The sequence below is a fragment of the Labrus mixtus genome, chromosome 8, assembly GCF_963584025.1.
Source record: "Labrus mixtus chromosome 8, fLabMix1.1, whole genome shotgun sequence".
NCBI lineage: Eukaryota > Metazoa > Chordata > Actinopteri > Labriformes > Labridae > Labrus > Labrus mixtus.
This window is the reverse complement of record NC_083619.1, coordinates 7085954-7105337: the sequence shown is the minus strand read 5'-3', so window position 1 is coordinate 7105337 and position 19384 is coordinate 7085954. Positions and strand designations below refer to the sequence as shown.

General features: G+C 43.8%; 1 protein-coding gene across 6 annotated transcripts in view; it reads right to left on the bottom strand.

Annotated features, from left to right (window-relative positions):
• Window positions 1-19384, bottom strand: part of rnf220a (ring finger protein 220a) — a 166905-nt gene that overhangs the window by 8169 nt on the left and 139352 nt on the right. For 4 of the 6 annotated variants that reach the window (XM_061043983.1, XM_061043984.1, XM_061043986.1 and 1 more), the window contains 6 exons: window positions 19143-19267; window positions 17994-18123; window positions 11198-11390; window positions 11032-11087; window positions 10759-10876; window positions 2323-2434 (listed from right to left, as the gene is read on the bottom strand). In XM_061043983.1, coding sequence (XP_060899966.1) covers window positions 2323-2434; window positions 10759-10876; window positions 11032-11087; window positions 11198-11390; window positions 17994-18123; window positions 19143-19267 — 734 coding nt within the window. The remainder of the gene's footprint in view (window positions 1-2322; window positions 2435-10758; window positions 10877-11031; window positions 11088-11197; window positions 11391-17993; window positions 18124-19142; window positions 19268-19384) is intronic. The other 2 variants (XM_061043985.1, XM_061043988.1) reach the window with 1 other exon arrangement.

Sequence of the window (19384 nt, the reverse complement as noted above, 5' to 3'; positions counted from 1 at the left end):
CTGAAATGGCAGCTTAGACTTAATATAATTATCAACTAATCTGTTAATGATGTTCCTATAGATTCAACTAGTCATGTGGTCTGTAAAAGAAAAAATCACAAAACAAATCGCTTTATGATCAAACAAGACGAGAGACTGTGAAAATGATTCTCTTCATAGTGAGATATAAATCGTTAAAACAGATGCAGGTCGATGTCTGTCAAATAACTAATCCATTAATCATTTTATCCAGTATAATATTATTTGTTACATTATATTTTTATGTTGTTGCTAAACTGGTGGGCGGCCATAGAAGTTATCAATATGAGCCCCCCCTGAGTTCTGACAATGACCAGTAGATGGGGGTAGAAATCCACTGATAAGACACAGAGCTCCATTTAACAACATAAAGGATGAAGAACAAACTTGAACCAACTTGGTTCCTGCAGGAGATCTGCAGGTGTGTGTTGGTCTTTTACATACAACACTATAACACCTGCAAAGGCTATGATCCATGCAGAACAGTCTGAGGCTGCAGCAGAGATATCTAGCTTCTCTAAAATGCTAATGAGTGCCAATTTACTTAAAGAAACCTGACGACTTCTAGATCAGTGACAGAGCGCAATGACGACTTCAAGACAGACAGAGACAGATTAAAGGTGAGGTGTGCTCTGTGTGTGTGTGTGTGTGTGTGTGTGTGTGTGTGTGTGTCTATGTGTGTGTGTGTGAGAACATCATACATATATCTGCTTCTCTGCAAGTGTGTGTGTGTGTGATGAGGGACAGTGACAGATGAGCGGAGAGGAGCCGTGTGTCCGAGGGGCAGTGAGTGATCGATCGCTGTGCCTTGCCCTCCGTGTCACCTAAAACACCCGGTGACCTTTAGGAAGTGCAGGCGTCTGTAATTACCCCCCCCCTACACACACACTCACACATGAACGCAGGATGTCGACGCTGCACTGTTCACAAGCTTGAAGGATGAATGGCAGGATGGGCACTTGACACAAAGTGGGGAACCCAAACGGTGATTGGGGGGTTGCATGTGTGTGTGTATTCAAGTATGTGTTGAACATTGTCATGACCTTGTCGTTCCTGAATGCCACACGGTTCATATTATTGATCAGGGGGTCAAATCAATCACCTGCACATGCTCAGAACCGTCTTCACACTTCATCATACAACATTGGCTGCTGCAGGATTCGATCACATCAGCAGCCCTGTCGTTAAGATATTCTAGATTTCTAAATAAAATAACCATTACAGTATCATATACATTTGTCATACATAGGGTCTGGTTCAAAATCACATGGTGGTGTTAGCAGGTGGGGGGGGGGGGGGGGGGGGGGGGGGGGGTGTCAAGCACACATTCAATGAGTTGCAAAGCCATGCAGGAGCACAAACTACCACAACACCAGCAGCACTCGTATGCTTCCAAAGCCAAGAAGATAGTCACAATCTGAGGTGAATGAAATACACACAGGTCCCACATGCACACCACATGATTCACTTCAGGGTTTTTTTTTTTTAATATGACCATTTTCCAAAGTGAGAACTAGTCCTTTAGTCAATTATTCAGCAATGCATTATTATTTATTTTTTTTACATCAATAACAAATATGTTGGTGGAGTGGGCAAAGAGGACCGCAGTAGGATAATTACAGATGATTGAGCCTGATCTGGTTCTTTCTCCTCTAGTGAGATATACACTGAAGCTTCACAGGGAGTAGAATTTAAGAGAATATTCTTAAAGTTTCCAAAGGGCAGAAAAACATCCCTAGTTGCCAAATTAAAATTTCAGCAATAACTTCTTAAAACCAGAGTCTGACCTTCGAGTATTACGCTCAGCTTTGACAAATGATGGAAAGATTGCCCATAATCTTCTGTTGTATGTATAATAAATAAATCTATGATTTAACAAAAAGTGACTTCCAAGATGCTGACAAGAACCTCTTGTTGTTATTGTTGTTGTTGTTGTTGTTGTGCATTTACTCATGACTCCCTCAATATGAACAAAAAAACAGAACTGTAGAGGACGTTAGGGCAAATGAAGGTAGGATTTGGAACTTGGCCTCATAATGCCTGTCCCACTTGAAGGAACCAGACACTGCATTGCCACAGTAAGACTGGAGGGAGGGGCTCGTCATCAAACAGAGTTAACAGAGTGTTGGGTAATTAACTTCTACAGCTAACTCTATCCCTAACTACCTGTCCTTAAAACCTCTACTGAGCTCCTACCTAAAGTCAAATTGTTGGATTTAGTTTCTTCTGAGCAGACTCACAATACTGACGATCAGGACTGATGTGCAGAGAAGCAGAAAAGCTTCAGGTAAACGTTGGACTCACCATGCAGATGAGACACTTGTATCGGTCCCCTCTCAGGATCTGCCTCTCCAGCTCTCTGATCCGAGCCTTCAGAGCCTCCATGGTGGTGGCCGTGGACTCCTCCTCTGTTACCCTGCAGGAGAGGAACAAGGAGAGAGAGAAAGGGGGGGGGGAGAAGGTTTCTTTAGAATATATGAGACACCTTTTTAAAATTCAGCACCTGCAAACACTGAAAACGGAAACGCTGCCCGTGTCTTTATCAAAACTCAAATGTATGCTCAAAAGACTTTGTACACCCTGACTGTCTCTTCATTTGGTTTTATTTTACATAACATAATCCTATGTGCAGCTCCAAACAGTCACAGCTTTGTCTTCTTTATGAACAGTTATAACCTCAAAGGCCCCATCTTCAAACAGATCTACAACTTCAGACCCCATTTCTCATTCCCACCTTCCCATCCTTTAAATTTGTTCCATCCTCCTTCTCATCCTTCATTGTTCCTGTTTCGACTTCTTAATAAAGTACCCTGTCCTCTTTTCTAACGCGCCATGTTCACTTGTATCCTCTGCGTCCCCTCTCTCATGTTTTTCCTTCAATCTCCATGTCCATCCATCCTTTACAATTTATCTCCCTGTCTCTGTATTCATCTCTTCTTCACCTCGCGTCCTGTTCTTCATCCGTCCTTCCTTCTCTCCCCCGTCCCATGTTTCTTCCTGCCTCTAAGCGGAGTCTGATTAATGTGCGGCATGATAACAGAAAATGTGCATTTAACACTGTCGGCCAGCATATGAAGCAGCCATAACTAAATCAATACAGCGGACGCACAGACCACAACGCTGCTGATGATTTGGCGCTGCGAGACGAGGCCGCGGGAGCCAGCTGGTGTTTATTAGAGCCATCCACTCGCTGTAGCAGTGTGTGTGTGTGTGTGTGTGTGTGTGTGTGTGTGTGTGTGTGTGTGTGTGTGTTTGTGGTGTTTATGGTGATGTGGTCATTTTGCAGCCTGATAGCTAGCTGATCTATGGTATTGATCTGGATGGGGAAGGACAAGCGGAGAGAGGGAGAAGGGTGAGAGCAAGAAGAGAGCGATAAGTGGCTGTGTGTGTGTGTGTGTGTGTGTGCGCGCGCACGGGGCCCAGGATATGGCTTCATTTGCTGCATCCTCAAACAGCCGAGGCTGCAGGGAAACAAAAATAATTACAGACTTTCTCCATTTCCTATTAGGAGCAGCGTTCTGTACTTTATACAGAATGATAACTTTTACATCCTCCCTTCTTGATTCCTACCGAGCTCATTAATATAAATCAAACATTCAGACTTAAATGGGGGACTAAATCAAAGTTCAACATTCCAGGTACGCACGGCCGAACCAGACATCTTCAAACACACACAAAAGTTTAAGTACAGAAAAAAATGTGTTTGCATTCCATTTCATTTAGATTTGGATGAAACTTTCAAGGCAGCAACAAAAACCTTCTGACACCTCACATGACCGAAGAGAAATCTACCAATGGTGATAACGGCAACGTCCCAAACCCTTTTTGGGAAGGTTCAATGTTTCATTTGCCTCTGCTAAAGAGTAAAACCTGAAACCTCTTCAGGCGACATCAACATGGACTTCATCACAGATCTCTATCTAATTTTTGGGAAAACTTCAGCTTTTGTTGTTTCGGGGTACAATAATTAGCATTTTTGCTCAACTGTCTGTTATGTCTTATTTAATTTTGCCTTAAAGTGTCATGACTGGACCATTTGTAAGCCAATTCATGCAGAAATTATCCTGAAAACAACGGCTTTAAAATAATTTTGGAGTCATGCTGCAGAGGTCATGTAGTAATTAACTCTTTCATTTAGTCAAAGTCAAGTCAATGTTCATGCACACCACGTGAGCAAAGATATTACATCCACATGTTTTGTGCATGTAAATTCACTGCTTAGGTTAACTTTTCCAATTGCCAATTCTTGCTCTGTACAATCGTCATGGAAACAATAAGAATGTTTAAGAGGATGTTTGCGGTAAAGACAAAAATGAAGCAGTCATTGGTGACGGACACAACTGCACTGAATGTGACTGGGCAGTAGGTTTCAAAATACCAATGTTTGTGTTATACTGCTCAAAATGTAGCTAATGCCGAACAGTCGAATATATCCTTCTTTCTGTGGTTCAGGCTAATGGTTTCTCCAAAAACCAGATCTCAGAATGAGCCACAGAGCAGCATGAGTGATGGGTTGGACATTTAAGTTATTTTGTTTGGAGGGACTTCTTGAAGGACATTGGCTGTAAACTCTAAGCAATTCTGCTCTACAAATTTAGTGCAAGCTTTTGCTTCTTCCATAAGGTCCTTGGGAAAAAGTGGACCTGCTCTTGTTCCTTTTTGTAACCCCTTCACAAGCCCGTGTCTATAAAGACCGGTTTGGGACTCCCAGCCTGACTCGCCACTCCATGCCCTATAAACGGCTTTACCCTCTCCTCTTATTAGTTCTGAGCTTGTAAAAAGCCATTTAGCCTTGATTGGTCTGCTAGCTTATAAAGCAGCAGAAGACTCTGAGCTGGACGGGACCAGACAAGGTTTGTTCCTCAAAGAGGCGGGCGGGTCTTTGTCTTTTACAGGCTCCAATGAAGACTTCTGTCGCTCAGTCACCACAAAACTCTGCCAAGAGACTCGAGCTCTTTAAAAGAGTTTTGTTCCAGTAACAATACGTGCACTAATTACCCTTTTGTCTGAACAATGATTATTCATTCAGCTCAGCTAATTTATAGAAACCCACATTTAAGAAGTTGTTTAATTCCCCACTGCGATAAAGAGACATGTAATCTATCTTTCTGTGGCTGTGGGCATTGAAACAGGGTGTAGAGAGGTGGAGGGGTGATGCAAAGATTTAATGGTGGTAAAAAGGAGAACAGGATGACTTCACAGGGCCAAGGAAAGGAAAGACAACTCTCTGGGGCTGAATCTGCCACAAGAGAAGATAAACAGCCTCTCAACAAGCAGGAACCACAAGTAAGAATCCTTGAGTTGAGGATATTTTTATGCTCTTTGTGTGTGTCTCTGATTTAAGCGGGCTCAGGGGTTTTCAAACGTTCAGTCTTTGAGCCAAAACACAAAAATTGATGTCACTCTGGGACCCAGGTTTAGCAAACATGTCATGGTGACTTACAGAAGAGTTTCATTTGGGTTAGAACCTAAAATAAGAAGTTTTCCTGGGTGAGGAAATATACAAGCGTATCCAAGTTCAACTCTACTTAGTATAATAATACTTACAGGAAAGAATAACACTTTTTCAACCGTAAAAATGTATACAATGGACAGATTCACTATGTTTTCTAAAGATGTATAAATGCAGATATTGGTTCTGTTACGACAGTAAACCTGTACCAGATCAAAGACCAGAATCCTTTTGAATCTGCAATCAAATCTTGACCTGTCACCTGAAAAAAATGTGCAGCATATAGTATGTAAAGTTGGCAACCTAGCGTTTTTTCCGGGCAGAAAAGCGCTCGGGAGTGTTTGTATGAAGCGCTTGTGCACTGAGAAGAAGGGTGCTGTAAATCTATCCTGTCTTTATGACAACAGTCTGTTGACAATGGCCGCTGTATGACTGACCCCACTACGTTGCTTTTTACTGTATGTTTTTAATTTGAGATCGTTTTAACTCGATGAGACACGGAGCAAAGAGGATGTGGGTACAAGACACGATCCGTTGGAGGTAAAAATACAGGGAATATCAAACATTTGGAAAAGAGCGCTGGTGACGTCAGCAGCACCTCTCTGTAAAGTTTAATAAGAAATAAACGCTAGGTGAATACAGGGCCCTAAAGTGGTTATACAACAGGTAAAGCATATTTAAGTACTTTCGCATGACGCTCAGAATATCGGAGTTTCTGGTTCAAAACAATGACATTCCCAGTGAATTCTTTATTCAATGAATTTAAGTTGCTGTTATTTTAGACTTCCACATTGGTTTTAAAAGTAAAACCAAGAGGCTATACCCATTTCCTATAGTCTGTGATTTACGCTGATGCAATAAGAAAAGGACTCCTTGATATTTACTCGTGTGTACTCTGAAACTGTGCTTTTGCGTGGTTTTACGTTTCACAGAGTTTGTGAGCACGCTGGGACGAGTCTGTGGCTCGGCGGGTTTTAACCGAAGCTGTGGCCTTGATCTGAAGGTCTGGCATCATAAAACCTGAGGAACTAACGCTGAAATACAACTTCCGTTCACACACGCTGCTACTACTCCAACTCAGTTACTGCCCCACAGGGCTTTCAGACTGCTGTGTGTGTGTGTGTGTGTGTGTGTGTGTGTGTGTGTGTGTGAGTGAAAGAAAGTGAAGTTGTTGTGCGTTTCTTCCTCCAGTCATCCCTATGGCGACTAGAGAGTGCAGGAGAGCCTGACAGAGACAGATAGATGGCCGAGCCTCCCCTCTATTTAGCGCTCTTTCCCCAACGTGTGTGAGGCTATTTCTCATTTCATTAGTGTGTGTGTGTCTGTGTGTAGCCGTAGACCTCCACCATCCATCTCAATCAGCCCCGTGTCTTAATCTACTGTCCTCCTACATTTTGGCTTCACTTGTATCAGTCTCAACACGAGGAGAAACAAAATCAGGAAATTACAAAACAGTTAATTTAAACAACCATCTGAGTTCAATATTCTAGCAAACATGTCATCCTGCAGGTAAGGAAGTCATTCTCTAACATGCATGTGCTGTGAAAAAGCAGCGTTGAGACCCTTTAGAGCACCATTCCCTGCTGCACCCTGTTAACCGAGGCCTTAACTACACTGACACGCCATGATAAAACATTTAAGTCACTATTGATTTCCCCTGTTCCGGCCCGATACGTGTGTGTGTGTTTATGTCTCAGATGGCGAAAGGGAAAGGGAGGATGCCGTTTAGAAGTGCCTGAAAAAAAATTGAGACAGAAAGTGGGAAGAGAAGAGAAATGGGAAAGAGATAGAAGACGGAAAGAGAGAGAAATATGGATGAACCAGAGAAGAGGCAGCTAGATGGACAGGGTAGTGTGTGTGTGTGTGTGTGTGTGTGTGTGTGTGTGTGTGTGTGTGTGTGTGTGTGTGTGTGTGGGGGGGATGGGGTAGAAATCTAGCTTCATCACTTCCAAATTGAGGACAGATTCAATTATTCGCAGAAACCACATGGAAATCTCTTCGCATTGTTCCAGCTGGAGCACCAAATTTGGCAGCAATCGCATTGGCGGCATTGGAGGGGCCATTTATCTTGGAGGGGAAAGAGCGTCTCAGGCATTGTACGTGTCTATATGCGGGTGTCTGCGTTTGAGAGTGTGTGTGTGTGTGTGTGTGTGTGTGAGGAGGGGAGCTCATTTATCTTGCAGGGGAATGAGCAAGGGAACGAGGACGCCCCTGGAGGCGACCAGATCATTACCCATCTGGGATCAGAGACACAGAGAGAGATTTCACTAACCCTGCCCTGTGCATTGTAGACACACACACACACACACACACACACACACACACACACACACTCACACTCACACATGTACAATGTATCAATGTAACGAAAGGAGACAAATCTCATTTTCATTTGGGGACAGAGGAGCACAGGAGCTCCACAAATGCGTGCATTTATAGCGAGCGGAGAGGAGTGAGGCGGGGAATTGTTGCAGCCAGCTAACTGCTTCTTCCATTGCAATCATTCAGCATCTCGTTGGCTCCCTTTAAATGGATACTTAGATTAAGGCATGTTGTGCTGCAGGTGGACACAATGTTGTGACATGCACACCTACACTACCTGCCATGGCAGAGACAACATGACATAAACGGCAACAGTTGTCGTTTACCATGAGGTCCTTATACTGTAGCACATCTTAGTCTTTACTATGAATTTATTCCTGCAACTAAAGGCATGGTAAGGGCTTTAACGGGCTCCATCTTTAGACTTAGATTACGTCCTGTTATCTTCCACTCTGTGATATAAAGCTGTGAATCAATCAGTTCTGTCTCTGCTCAGCTCCACTGACCTGCCTTCATCTGTGTCTCTCAGACACATATACACAATCACACACCCAGAGGTGCGCAAAGTAAAACAAGGACGATCATGCCACTGGAAACTTATCGAGTGCATCCCCTCGCTCAGCGCGCACACACACACACACACACACACACACACACACACGCACGCACACACACACACACACACACACACACACACACACACACACACACACACCTCATGCCTTGCACTGTGTCCTGTCTGATCAATACACTTCAAGCTGCTCTGCTTATTCACCAGTTATCCCCTCTGTGCTGATATTTAATATGGGACGCACACTCAGACAAACACAGAGAGCCGATTGATTCATTTAAATGAAGCATCTATCAAGTGAAGCCTTCAGAGGGGAGTCCAATACTAATTACTAACTATGTATTCACACACATGCACATACTTTTCAGTTATTATTTTGCATGTTTTACTTTCTTAAAACACATATTGTGTCATTAGTTCATAGCTCACTGAGAGATGCGTAAAAAGAGATGCTTTAAACCCTTCAATGAGTCATACTCTAATATTTTAGCGGATGAAATGGCTGAGGGGAGATTAGGAAAACAACACCAGCGTGGTGGTTTTAAGGGGGGGATCCTTAAAGGCACCTCAGCTGGACAAAGGAAATCACTTAAAGAAATAGGAGCTGGGATTGAGGCAACAAGCCGACTGACCCCGGCGCAGTGTGTGTATGTGCAAGTGTGTGTGTTTGTGTAATGGCATGGGGCAAAAGGACAGGAGAATATGCCAGACATGCAGAAGCAACCAATCAACCAAATCCCTCTTTCTCTTTCCTCGCTCACCCACCGACGTTTTCCTCTCGCAATGAGCTGACCTCTATTACCCATGCAGGGGACAGGGTGTGTGTGTGTGTGTGTGTGTGTGTGTGTGTGTGAGAGAGAGAGGTGTGTGTATGTCTGTGTGATTGTTTACTTGTGGCAGAATATGGATGAGGAGATGGAAATGAGGGAATTACAGAGCACTGGCCTTTCACACACACAGGGTGATCTAATGAATAGGGCAGTGTGGTTGTTCCTGATTAGTGTGTGTGTGTGTGTGTGTGTGTGTGTGTGTGTGTGTGTGTGTGTCTCTGTCTGTTTGAAACACAGCTGAGCTAGGATACTTTTCTGAAATGTCCAATCCAGCTTCCATCCCAAGTCATTTTCAGTTTACACATGTTTTTTTTTAAAGAAATAGACATTTTGTTTTGTTCACTCTGCATGCTCTGTTGTGCTCCAGTGACGGTCTATTTGGGCTAACTTTGTTGTCTTTGTCAACACAGAACAGAGTTAACAGTCAAGCTGTAATGAACGCATAATCAGACCATAAGTCCTTAAAAAAGATCTGGGGTAAAAGTTAGGATTTCACACAACAGATGTAAAAACCATTTATAAAGGCCGTTAGCACTTTTGTCAAATGTATCCGTCTTCCTGAGATTAGCATGACCTCAAGCATCAAAGTGTAAAGTCACCTCTTAGCTTGTCACTCATACAGGGCAACTAATGATGAGTGAACTCAAATTCTACATTAAAAGAAAGGATGAAATGAATTTCTTAGATAAACTCTATCATCTCTATAATCCACTGAGGACAATTGAGAGATCTAATGTAAGTCGAGGTTTCTGCCTCTTAAAGGACGTTTTTCCTCTCCACTTTAGTGCATCATCATGATGGATTCACGTTGGGTCTTTGTAGATAATAAAACACAGAGTGAGGTCTTTTACCTGCTCTTTTGTAAAGTGTGTTGAGGTAACATTTGTTATGAATTGGCGCAATACAAATTAAGATTGATTGATTTAGTGTTCAATGGGAGATGAGCACAAGTGATTGACACAAAAAGAAAGTCGTAAAAAGGTCGTATTATATTTCTCCATGTTAGCATGATCCTTCATTAGTTAGTTTTAGTTTGAACAATGTGAGTCATGCAGGTATTTGTTTTCCCGAGTTCAACTGGGAGTTGTGCCAAATTCAAACAATTAAAAAAAAAACATGTAATAAATAAAAAATGAAACCTAAGTGCTTTGTGTTTGCAAACTGCTCAGCATTTACGATGTTTGATGGTATGAAGGATGTTATTGAAGGCCTGTGTGAACACATGCTTGACCAAACATCTGCATGTGTTTCCTCACTTTCTGCCTTGAATGTGCTTCTGGTTTGTGCTCGTGTCTATGTCTCCATTAATGATTCTGAGGCAGCTCTGTGCTCTGAGACTACAGAGGAAAATCAATACACGGACACACACACACACACACACAAAATGCATCATTTATGACCCTCCATAAGTCGACTCTCCCACAAGTAAGAAAACTCATCACAAAGTCATAGAGTGTGTGTGTGTTGCTGTGGTGGGAGAAAGTCATTTTTCTGTTTCACCTTTAAAAACTAGACCATGCTGTGTGTGCGTCCATATAGACAAAAACAAAATATGTGGAACCTACTTTTCGATCTCACTGTTTTTACAGGTGCGTGGGACGCAAGAGGAAGAGGAGGAGGAGGAGGATGAAGGGGTGCTGGGGTCTGTCTTGCTGCTTTCTCCGTTGCTCGTTGAAGGCATTTCTGTGAACACACAAAAAGGAGGCTTTTTTTAAACACGTGAAACAGCCTAAGTACGAAAGTAAGATCATTGTATTTAAGGACCGTATGCAAAACCAAACAAAACAAGAAAAACATTCCAGTCAATTAAGAAGGAACTTTTAATCGGCCTTACTCACCGTCACTGGCCCATTTGGAGAATTCAGGCGTTATTCTGTTAGAAGGCATCCCCCCGCTGTAACAGAGACACAAACAGGGGTTTGAATGGAACCTTACTGGTCTATCTCACTCCTCTAAAAGTTAACAAGTACAGTAAGTTGGACTGTGTGTTAATAGTTTTCATACTTGAGCACAGCTCCCCGTAGCGCCTCCCTCTCCCGGGCCTCTCCTTGGTCCTCTCCGGCTCCAGAGCAGGGGATGATGTCTGCCTCGGTGTACTGGGCCTTTCCGTACTCCAAGGTGTCGTCCCCATCCACATCGAGGTCAGCGTCGCTGTCCGCTGCACTCTCTTTGATGCTACACGTGGCAAAGCCTGTTCCTGAGAAAGAGACAGAGACAATTTTTCAACAACTTTTTCATTATAAGAGGGCACAAGAAAGAAACAGAAGCTTGAGTTTTAAAGGGCACATATTATGCAAAATACACTTAAGCATGTTTTTCTAACACTAATATGTGTCTCTAGTCTGTCTACAAACCCCTCAATGATGAGAAAAGTCCATCCTCTCTGTCTTTTGACTGCTCTACTTTTCAGAAAATGTGTGCTCAAACAGGCCGTTTGTAGATTTTCCCTTCATGACATCACAAAGGGCAGTAACCCCTCCCCCAGGTGGGTGACACTCCCACAGCTAGGTGTTTGTTCTGCCCCGAGTCTGCCTTCTCACCGTAAACAATCGGACATGGAACGATAAAGCCTGAGCCACCCAAACCCTTCCAGAGAGGGGGCGTGGTCAAACACAGCTCATTTGCATTTAAAGGTACAGACACAGAAACAGTCTGTTCTGAGCAGTGCTGAAATAGAGGGGTTTATAGACATGATCAAATACAGGATCAGAGTGGATTTATAACAAGAAACTTCACAGACATGTTATTTTGAGTTCTGAGACTTCTTTAAACTGGTTGAAAGGGAGGATAATATGTGACCTTTAAGTGTAAAATAAAATAAAAATCACTTATCGCTCACTCTGATGTTGGTCAAGACATTGTGATTTTTGGAACCAATGTTTTACACTCAATCACAAAGTTAGAAAAACATAATAATAATGGAGTGAGGTTTGACAACACAAGTGATCAAACTATAAAAAACCCTCAGAGCTGCAAGTCACAGATTTAAGCAAAACTGTGACAGCACATAATCAGTGTTTATGTGTTTATGTCACTGTACTTTAATCCATCTCAACTCCCCAAACTCAGAGTCAGTATCTTGAGATGCAGAAAAAAAAATCTAGCATGTAAAAATGCATTAACAGAGATAAAGGGCCTCTATTTGGTGTTTACAGACCAACATGACAACGTTCAAATTAGCCTGACCAATCAGGAGTTGCAGAAAGAGGTTAAAGGAGAAAACGTCTTGGTCAGAGAGAAAAGTGAAGAGAGAGAAACCGTTTAGACATGGGTGATCTGATGGAGACTGACGCCTCACCCATCAATCTCTGGGAGACAGAGAGCAAGGGAGATAGTGTGTCGTTGTGTGTGTGTGTGTGTGTGTGTGTGTGTGTGTGTGTGAGTGGCACTTCTATAAACCCAGTGATGAACGCTCAGACAAACCCTCACCGCTGCCTGACTGCTCCCTTCAGCTCCACTTAGCCGCCGAGCCGGCTGTGTGTGTGTGTGTGTCCGTCACTTAGAGGCGTCTCTTCAGTGTTTGTTTCACACCGTCTGTCCCTCTGTCACTTAGGGCCCTTCTCTCCAACCCCTTCAAGGTGTGTGCGTGAGCGCGAGTGTGAGAGTCAGTCTACCTGTCACTTACACCATGTCTATCTACCGCGCCAAGGTAGGTGAGGTGTGTATGTGTGTGTGTGTGTGCAGGAGTGTTGAAGTGTGTATGTAACTTACAACCTAACTATGGGAGACCCTGAGGCAGGGTAGGTGTGTGTGTGTGTGTGTGCACTTGTGTTTCACTTAAGATTCGACTCAGAAGGTGTCTGTGTGTGTCTACCTGTGACAGGCCTGACAGCCATCTTATTTACACCTATCCCAATTTCTACAAGCTCTCAGCTGGACTTGTGCTCCGTGTGTGTGTGTGAGTGGGTTGAGGACCAGATACAAGCTAGACAGGGCTGACAGCCATCTTATTTAACCCTCTCCCAGTGTGTGTGTGTGTGTGTGTGTGAGTCTGGATACTTGACTTCCTCCAACAGTCGGTCTCGGTGCACTGCAGTGTCTCACAGCTCTGTGGTGTCTTTGTCACGTCCTCAACTCAGAGGGCTGTCTGGGGTTCAGACATCTGCTACCTTTTCTCCTCCTACCTAATTCTGTCATTTATTTCTCTGTAACTTCAGAAAAATTAAAAAAAAAAAAAACGAGAGGGGAGGAGATGAATTGTGAGCGTGGAGCGATAAAACGCACCACCGATCCTAAGTCCTTTTACAACAGGCCCATGGTTTTTAGTGATCAAATAAAAAGGACCTTTTAACTTTTATTTGGTCTCAGCGGCAGCAGGGAGCATATGGGAACAATGGACATGCTGTATAAATCTAGCAGACTGCTAGCTCTGGTTGGCTACTGAGGCTATGGTTTATCACAGCTTGGCAGAAGACGAACAAAGTGTGTTACATTAAACAGTCAGAGTACTGACATGGAGACACCTCAGCAGCTTTGCCTGCTTCAAACCGTCACTGGAGCTAACGGTTGAAAGTGAGCATTTGATTTTTTTAAGGCCATGGTGACATCAGCCTTTCATGCCACAGTTCCCCCTTTGTTTTCTATTTAACAAGTTGCAGTGCAAGTTTGTATTTAAATTGTTATAAGCCGTCTTTCCTCTCACTGGAACATTTCTTAAAAGCGACATGTCACTGATCTATCCCAGAGATGGTGTGAGACTCCCAGTTGGACTTTACAAATGATCCCTTCATTTCCAAAAAGAAGCCGTTTTATGGAATGAAGCACATTTATCTATTTTCAAACTGGATTTCATGTTCCCTCTTTTGCGCTTGTTCACACTTTACATGTCTTCTGTATGTTAACTGTGAGTGTATGCGTGGCCTGTTGGCTCTTTGGATGTGTGTGTGTGTGTGTTGCCAGTGCTTCCATCTGTCCCTCTAAGCAGAGTTGGCAGGCCAATCTAATCTGGCCCGGGAAAGGTCAGCCCCACTCTAACTGCCTTTCACTCACATTATGCACCGACGCCCCCTCCCCTTTTCTTATTCTTTACCTCTCTTTTTCTTAACACTCCTCCTTTGCTCACCTTTCTATGTCATCACGTCTTCTTTCTTACCTTTATTCCTTCACACTTCCCCAGCTTCTCCTCTGTCTGTCTCTCCGATTTCTATTCCAGTCCTGCTCAGTGAACCGTTTCCCCTCCTCTTTGCCTGATAGGCGTGATCAATAAACACACATTCTGACGTCTACAGGGCCACCCCGGTGTGTCTCATTATCATATTGTTGACTCTTAACATACTAACTACACATTTTATCCTGTGAGTTACACGCTCTAAGACAGCGACACAGGAGACACTCGATCTACATACATGTCACCACGACAACACCACCGCTACAGATCTGAAGAGGCAGGCCGGATCAAAGGACTCATCAGGCCCACCGACAGCCCGGATCAACCAATCGACCCACCTTGGGCGACATCCCGTTACCATAGCAATTATCGGGACCCTCTAAGAAGCAGAGAGGAAAGGTGTCAAAGGTCATCGCACTATCTTTCTGCCATTTACAGGTCAGGGAGACGGGGAGCGAGATGGGGAATGGGACACAGACACAAAGACATGAGACGGCCATCTTTGAAGTCCATTTACAAAGCACAGATTCCTCCTCCTCTCAATCCCTCTGGGCCATCTCAACCTGAAGTAATCCCCCTCTTCTCCTCCTCGGTCTCTCAGGACGACCTGATATCAAACCTCAGGATCTGTCTGCCTGCCTCCCCCTCTGCCTTCTATCCATCTGTGGCTAAACTGAACTTCTGTTTTGTTCCAAGTTTGGAAGTCAACTCCCCATAAATGTAGAGTGAAACTTTAACAGATAAATGCATGACCTAGAGTCGATAGTTAACATGTAAACTGAATCTGAGATGTTGAAATAACATCTCATTCTCACTCGAGAACAGAAAGAGTAAGACTAGGGCTTTTAAACTAGGGAAAGTTGTCTTTTAAATAGATTTTAAACTTTAATTTCCAAAATGTGTACTTTTAGTCTGTCAAAAAAACAACAATAATCTTCTAAATGTAAATAAAAAATATAATAGCAATCAAAATAAATCTCAGTAACAGCTCGACTGAATGCAGTCCCACTGTGCGAGAAACTCATGACAAAATAGAAGACATTTCAACTACACTTTAACTACAAAAACAAAACTATGAAAAGATTCCCTCCGCTGTCCATTGTAAACATCCAGCACAGGTAACAAGTCCCACTTCCTGTTTCAACAGGTAATTATGATAAATCGATTGTTACAGAGTAAAAAAACTGTGGTGTCATATTGACACTATTTAACAATAAAAATAAACATCTCAAGTTTCCTCTTCATTATCACATACTACAACATGGTGAAAACCTCGTTATATGATAGATAGACCTTTAATATAATATATAAAGTATCCTGCAAAGTTACAAAGTGACGTCTAGCTGCTCTCCACACATTAAACAGACATTTCCAGAGACAGACAGACGGTCCAGTCGACAGATAAAGAACGCTCTCCGTCTGTGCTGCGCTCTCTTTCAACCTGGCTAAGCCGGTGCGAGACACAGGGAAGTCTTCACTCACACAGAGTTGAATCATAAACTGATCTTGTTCGATTTTTCCCCTCCCTCCCTCTCTGCCCCCCCCCCCCCCCTCTCCTCCTTAAAGGACCCCGTTCCCTCTGCCTTTCTTCTTTTTAGCTCTCACAGGGAGGGAAGGATGGTGGCACTTCACAAAGGGACGGGCCCTCTCTTCATCCCGCCAGCTGAGGAGACCCCCCCTTCCCCCTCCCCTGCATCATCTCTATATCCGTCTGGCTGTCTGACCAGCTCTCGAGAGCCTGCAGGATTCTGCGCGGCTGATAGAACCACTGAGGAGCTTTCAAGACAAAATCCACCTTCTGAGCCTTTAGACGAGTGTGTGTGTTTCAAGTCTCCCTCCCCAGGCCACCTCAGTTATCTGTGTCACATCACAAGGTGCCCTATTAGAGAGCTGCAGAAGGGTCCTGTGTCTGCTCGTTTAGAAAGAGAGATGGAGGCAACGGCGGCGAGATGGATGGACGGGTGGGGAAGCCGCCCTCCAACCCCTCGAGCTGCTCGTTGGCGTAGGTTTAGTCGAGATTTCAGCATTGATCTGCCTTGTCTCGTCTCTCTCCGGCTCGGGGAGGGAGGCAGGTGAGGCTCAGCGTGTGTGTGTTTAACAGCGGATCGAACAGGGAGAGATGGAGGCGAGCAGGAAGAGGGACACATGAAAGCGGAGGCAGAGCAGAGAGAGTTTGAAGTCACCTCTTGAATGACGACAGCTCTTTACCTCCACCTGAGCACGATTTAACATTTTCACATCTCTTTTTTTCTTCCTATGTCTCACACGCTAACACCTGAGGCCACGATGGGAAGCCACAGTGCAGTTAGAATCATCAAACCACACGCATTTACAACAAATAGGTCAACAGAAACAAAATACTTGTTACTGAGGTGCTTGTTGAGTTTAGATGGAAGGTTTATGTAGAATCACATCTTAAGACTGACTACAGTGGACAAGCGATAGAGTCCAGCTAGAGACTTGGAGCCCTGTTGGGAAGGTAGGACCATGTGCCTCTTGAGAGCATGGGGGGGCTGGAGGGAGTGTAGACCTGGATGAGAGAGTTTAGGTGAGGAAGTGTTGTTTTTGTCGTTGTTTTGTATTTGTTTTTGGGCAGGTTGAAGATCAGATCTGCTCTGTTTTAGATCATCTGCAGAGGTTTGATAGTGCATGCAGGAAGACCTGCCAGTATGGAGAGGCAATGGTCAATGTGTGATATGACACCTCTGACAGGCAGGCTCTGATCCTTTTGTTGTCATGACAACATTAGCCCGTAATAAATATGTTATAAAATGTAAATAACTAGACGCCTGTTACTTTTTTTTACAAGCTGGCATCATAAAACCGATGCCCCTTATCTACTTCACATCTTTCTTGTTAAAATAAAAGTTGTGCAAATGTTGTTGACTCCAAAATGTCAGTTTATGTCCTCTGAGTCAGATCAGATGTCAAATGAACTGGAGGAAGGAGAAATCTAACAAGAATGTAATCAGCTAGTTATTGAATATTAATGACGTCTAATTAATTTTACACTCAGTAACTCGAGGCTGTGAGGAAAAAGGGCATAATGTGAAATTAGGGTTGTTATGTTTATCCCCGCTCCCTCACTTGGGAAAATCTAATTTAGCTGTTCCCAAAATAAAAACTGAGAGACTAATTAGCTAATAGTAAAGATGCAAGCTGGATGAATGCTGAGAATAAAGATAAAAAAAGAGACATAGACGGAGAGCTAAGTGGGAGCCCTGCAGGTGTGCTGTGTCACAGAGCAGCCGAGCTCCCCAGTGAGCAGCTCTCCCATCCACCTCTATAATTGCATTTCAGAGCACAGACTACGCACACACAAAGTAGAGACCAGCGGGTCAATTGCCCAGCTAAATGTGTTTTCCTTCCCCTTGCTAAGAGGGCCGAGCCAGACTGGGCCGGGCGGACCCCTAGGCTGAGGCTACACTGCCACCAGGACCAGTGGTACCATTACAGCTCCCTGGTGACGTTTAACAATACAGCACACAGTGGACAGGAGCAGAGGGAAGGATGAATGAGAAGAGGGACAAATACAGAGACTGACAGACAGAGGAGAGGTAAGGAGAGAACAAATAGTGCTAAACTCTGCTGTGAGTAGACTCCACCATGGAGCTGTTAAATCATCACGCAGCACACTCAAAATAAAAACCAGCTCAGTGCGGTGTGAAGGGAGCGTTGAGTGCATGGATGTACCTCTGAAGCCTCCTTCCAGCAAGGCTGTAGCTCGGATCCTCTTCTGCCCCGCCCACTCGTACTCCTCAAAGCCCCGCCCATTCTCTCCATCCATGTCTGCAGAGTCGTCGTCGCATAGCGCACCCTCACGCTGATACACACACAAACACGTACAGGATTAGATGTCGATCATGGGAAAAACTTGAAACCAAGGTGTTTTACTGATTTAAAGATGACTGTGGTGGGAGATAGCCCGCTTTACCTGTACCATACCATGACTGACTGTGCTCAACGAGCAGTGGACGAATGTATAAAGGACACAAAAAAGTAAGGCTAGCTAAAACACGTTTGAAGTTTGTGTTTACAATGAGACTTAAACTCAGTGCTTTACCTTTTTGTTCACAGATAATAGCCTCATATTTCTCAACAGCTTTGTTTTGCGGTTCTTAGTGTTGCAATAACAAAGACCGAGGGGTTACAAATAAATCATGTTTAACTGGAAATAAAAATATATTATTAAACTCCAAAGTTGTCCTAACTGCTGCAGCGATTTCAAAATAAAATCCATTCTGAAATGTGCACCGGGTGTTTCGGCCTCAGACGCTTTGATGTGAAACTGCAATGAAAAGCTCACAGCTGACATGGCATGGTACAGCACTGCAACACCGAAAGCGTGCTATCAGGAAAGAGGTATTAGTGTATATTGTAAGACTAGTGTGGATGAGAGCAGATACAGGAGGAGTGGTGATGATTTGTTGTCTTTGTTTCTACTCGGGGGAAGAATGGTTTAGTAGCTACAAGAGAGAAGGACTGGTGACCTCTTCACACAGGAAAAGAGTGGACGTATTTGTCTGTTATGGAGACTTCTAGAGGAGCTGCATGCTAATCAAGATGCAATCGTGTCACATGGGATAAACTGCAGATATTTGCCTTTAAAAAAGTGACATCAGTCATTTCATTAATGTGTTTATAAATGGTCAAATCTCTCAAACAGTTGTCCCCATGTGATATGAATGCAGTGTTAAATATCTAGAAAAAAAAAAGTAGATCTGCTAGTGGTTGAAATCTGCACTAATCTACGGATGTGATTGGACAGCATCTACAAGAAGAGAAGTGTTGACAGGCTGTCCGATTGGAGGTAGGCGGGGCTTATGGCCAGTATTGTACTACCTGGATCAGGCATTGTTCCACATGTCTACTCATCTCCTCCTCGCTCCCAGCCAATGGGGCGCTGCACAGCGGACATACCTGGCCGCCCTCCTCAGGCTTCCTCCTCTTCATTTTCCCTATACGGGCTGCAAAAAAAAGAGGGGCGGAGAAAAGAGGAAAAAGAGACTGTTAATGCCGGGGTCATTTGAGTTTGAACAAAAATATCACTGGTTTCAAGAAAGTGGAATTTAAAGCAGAGCCGA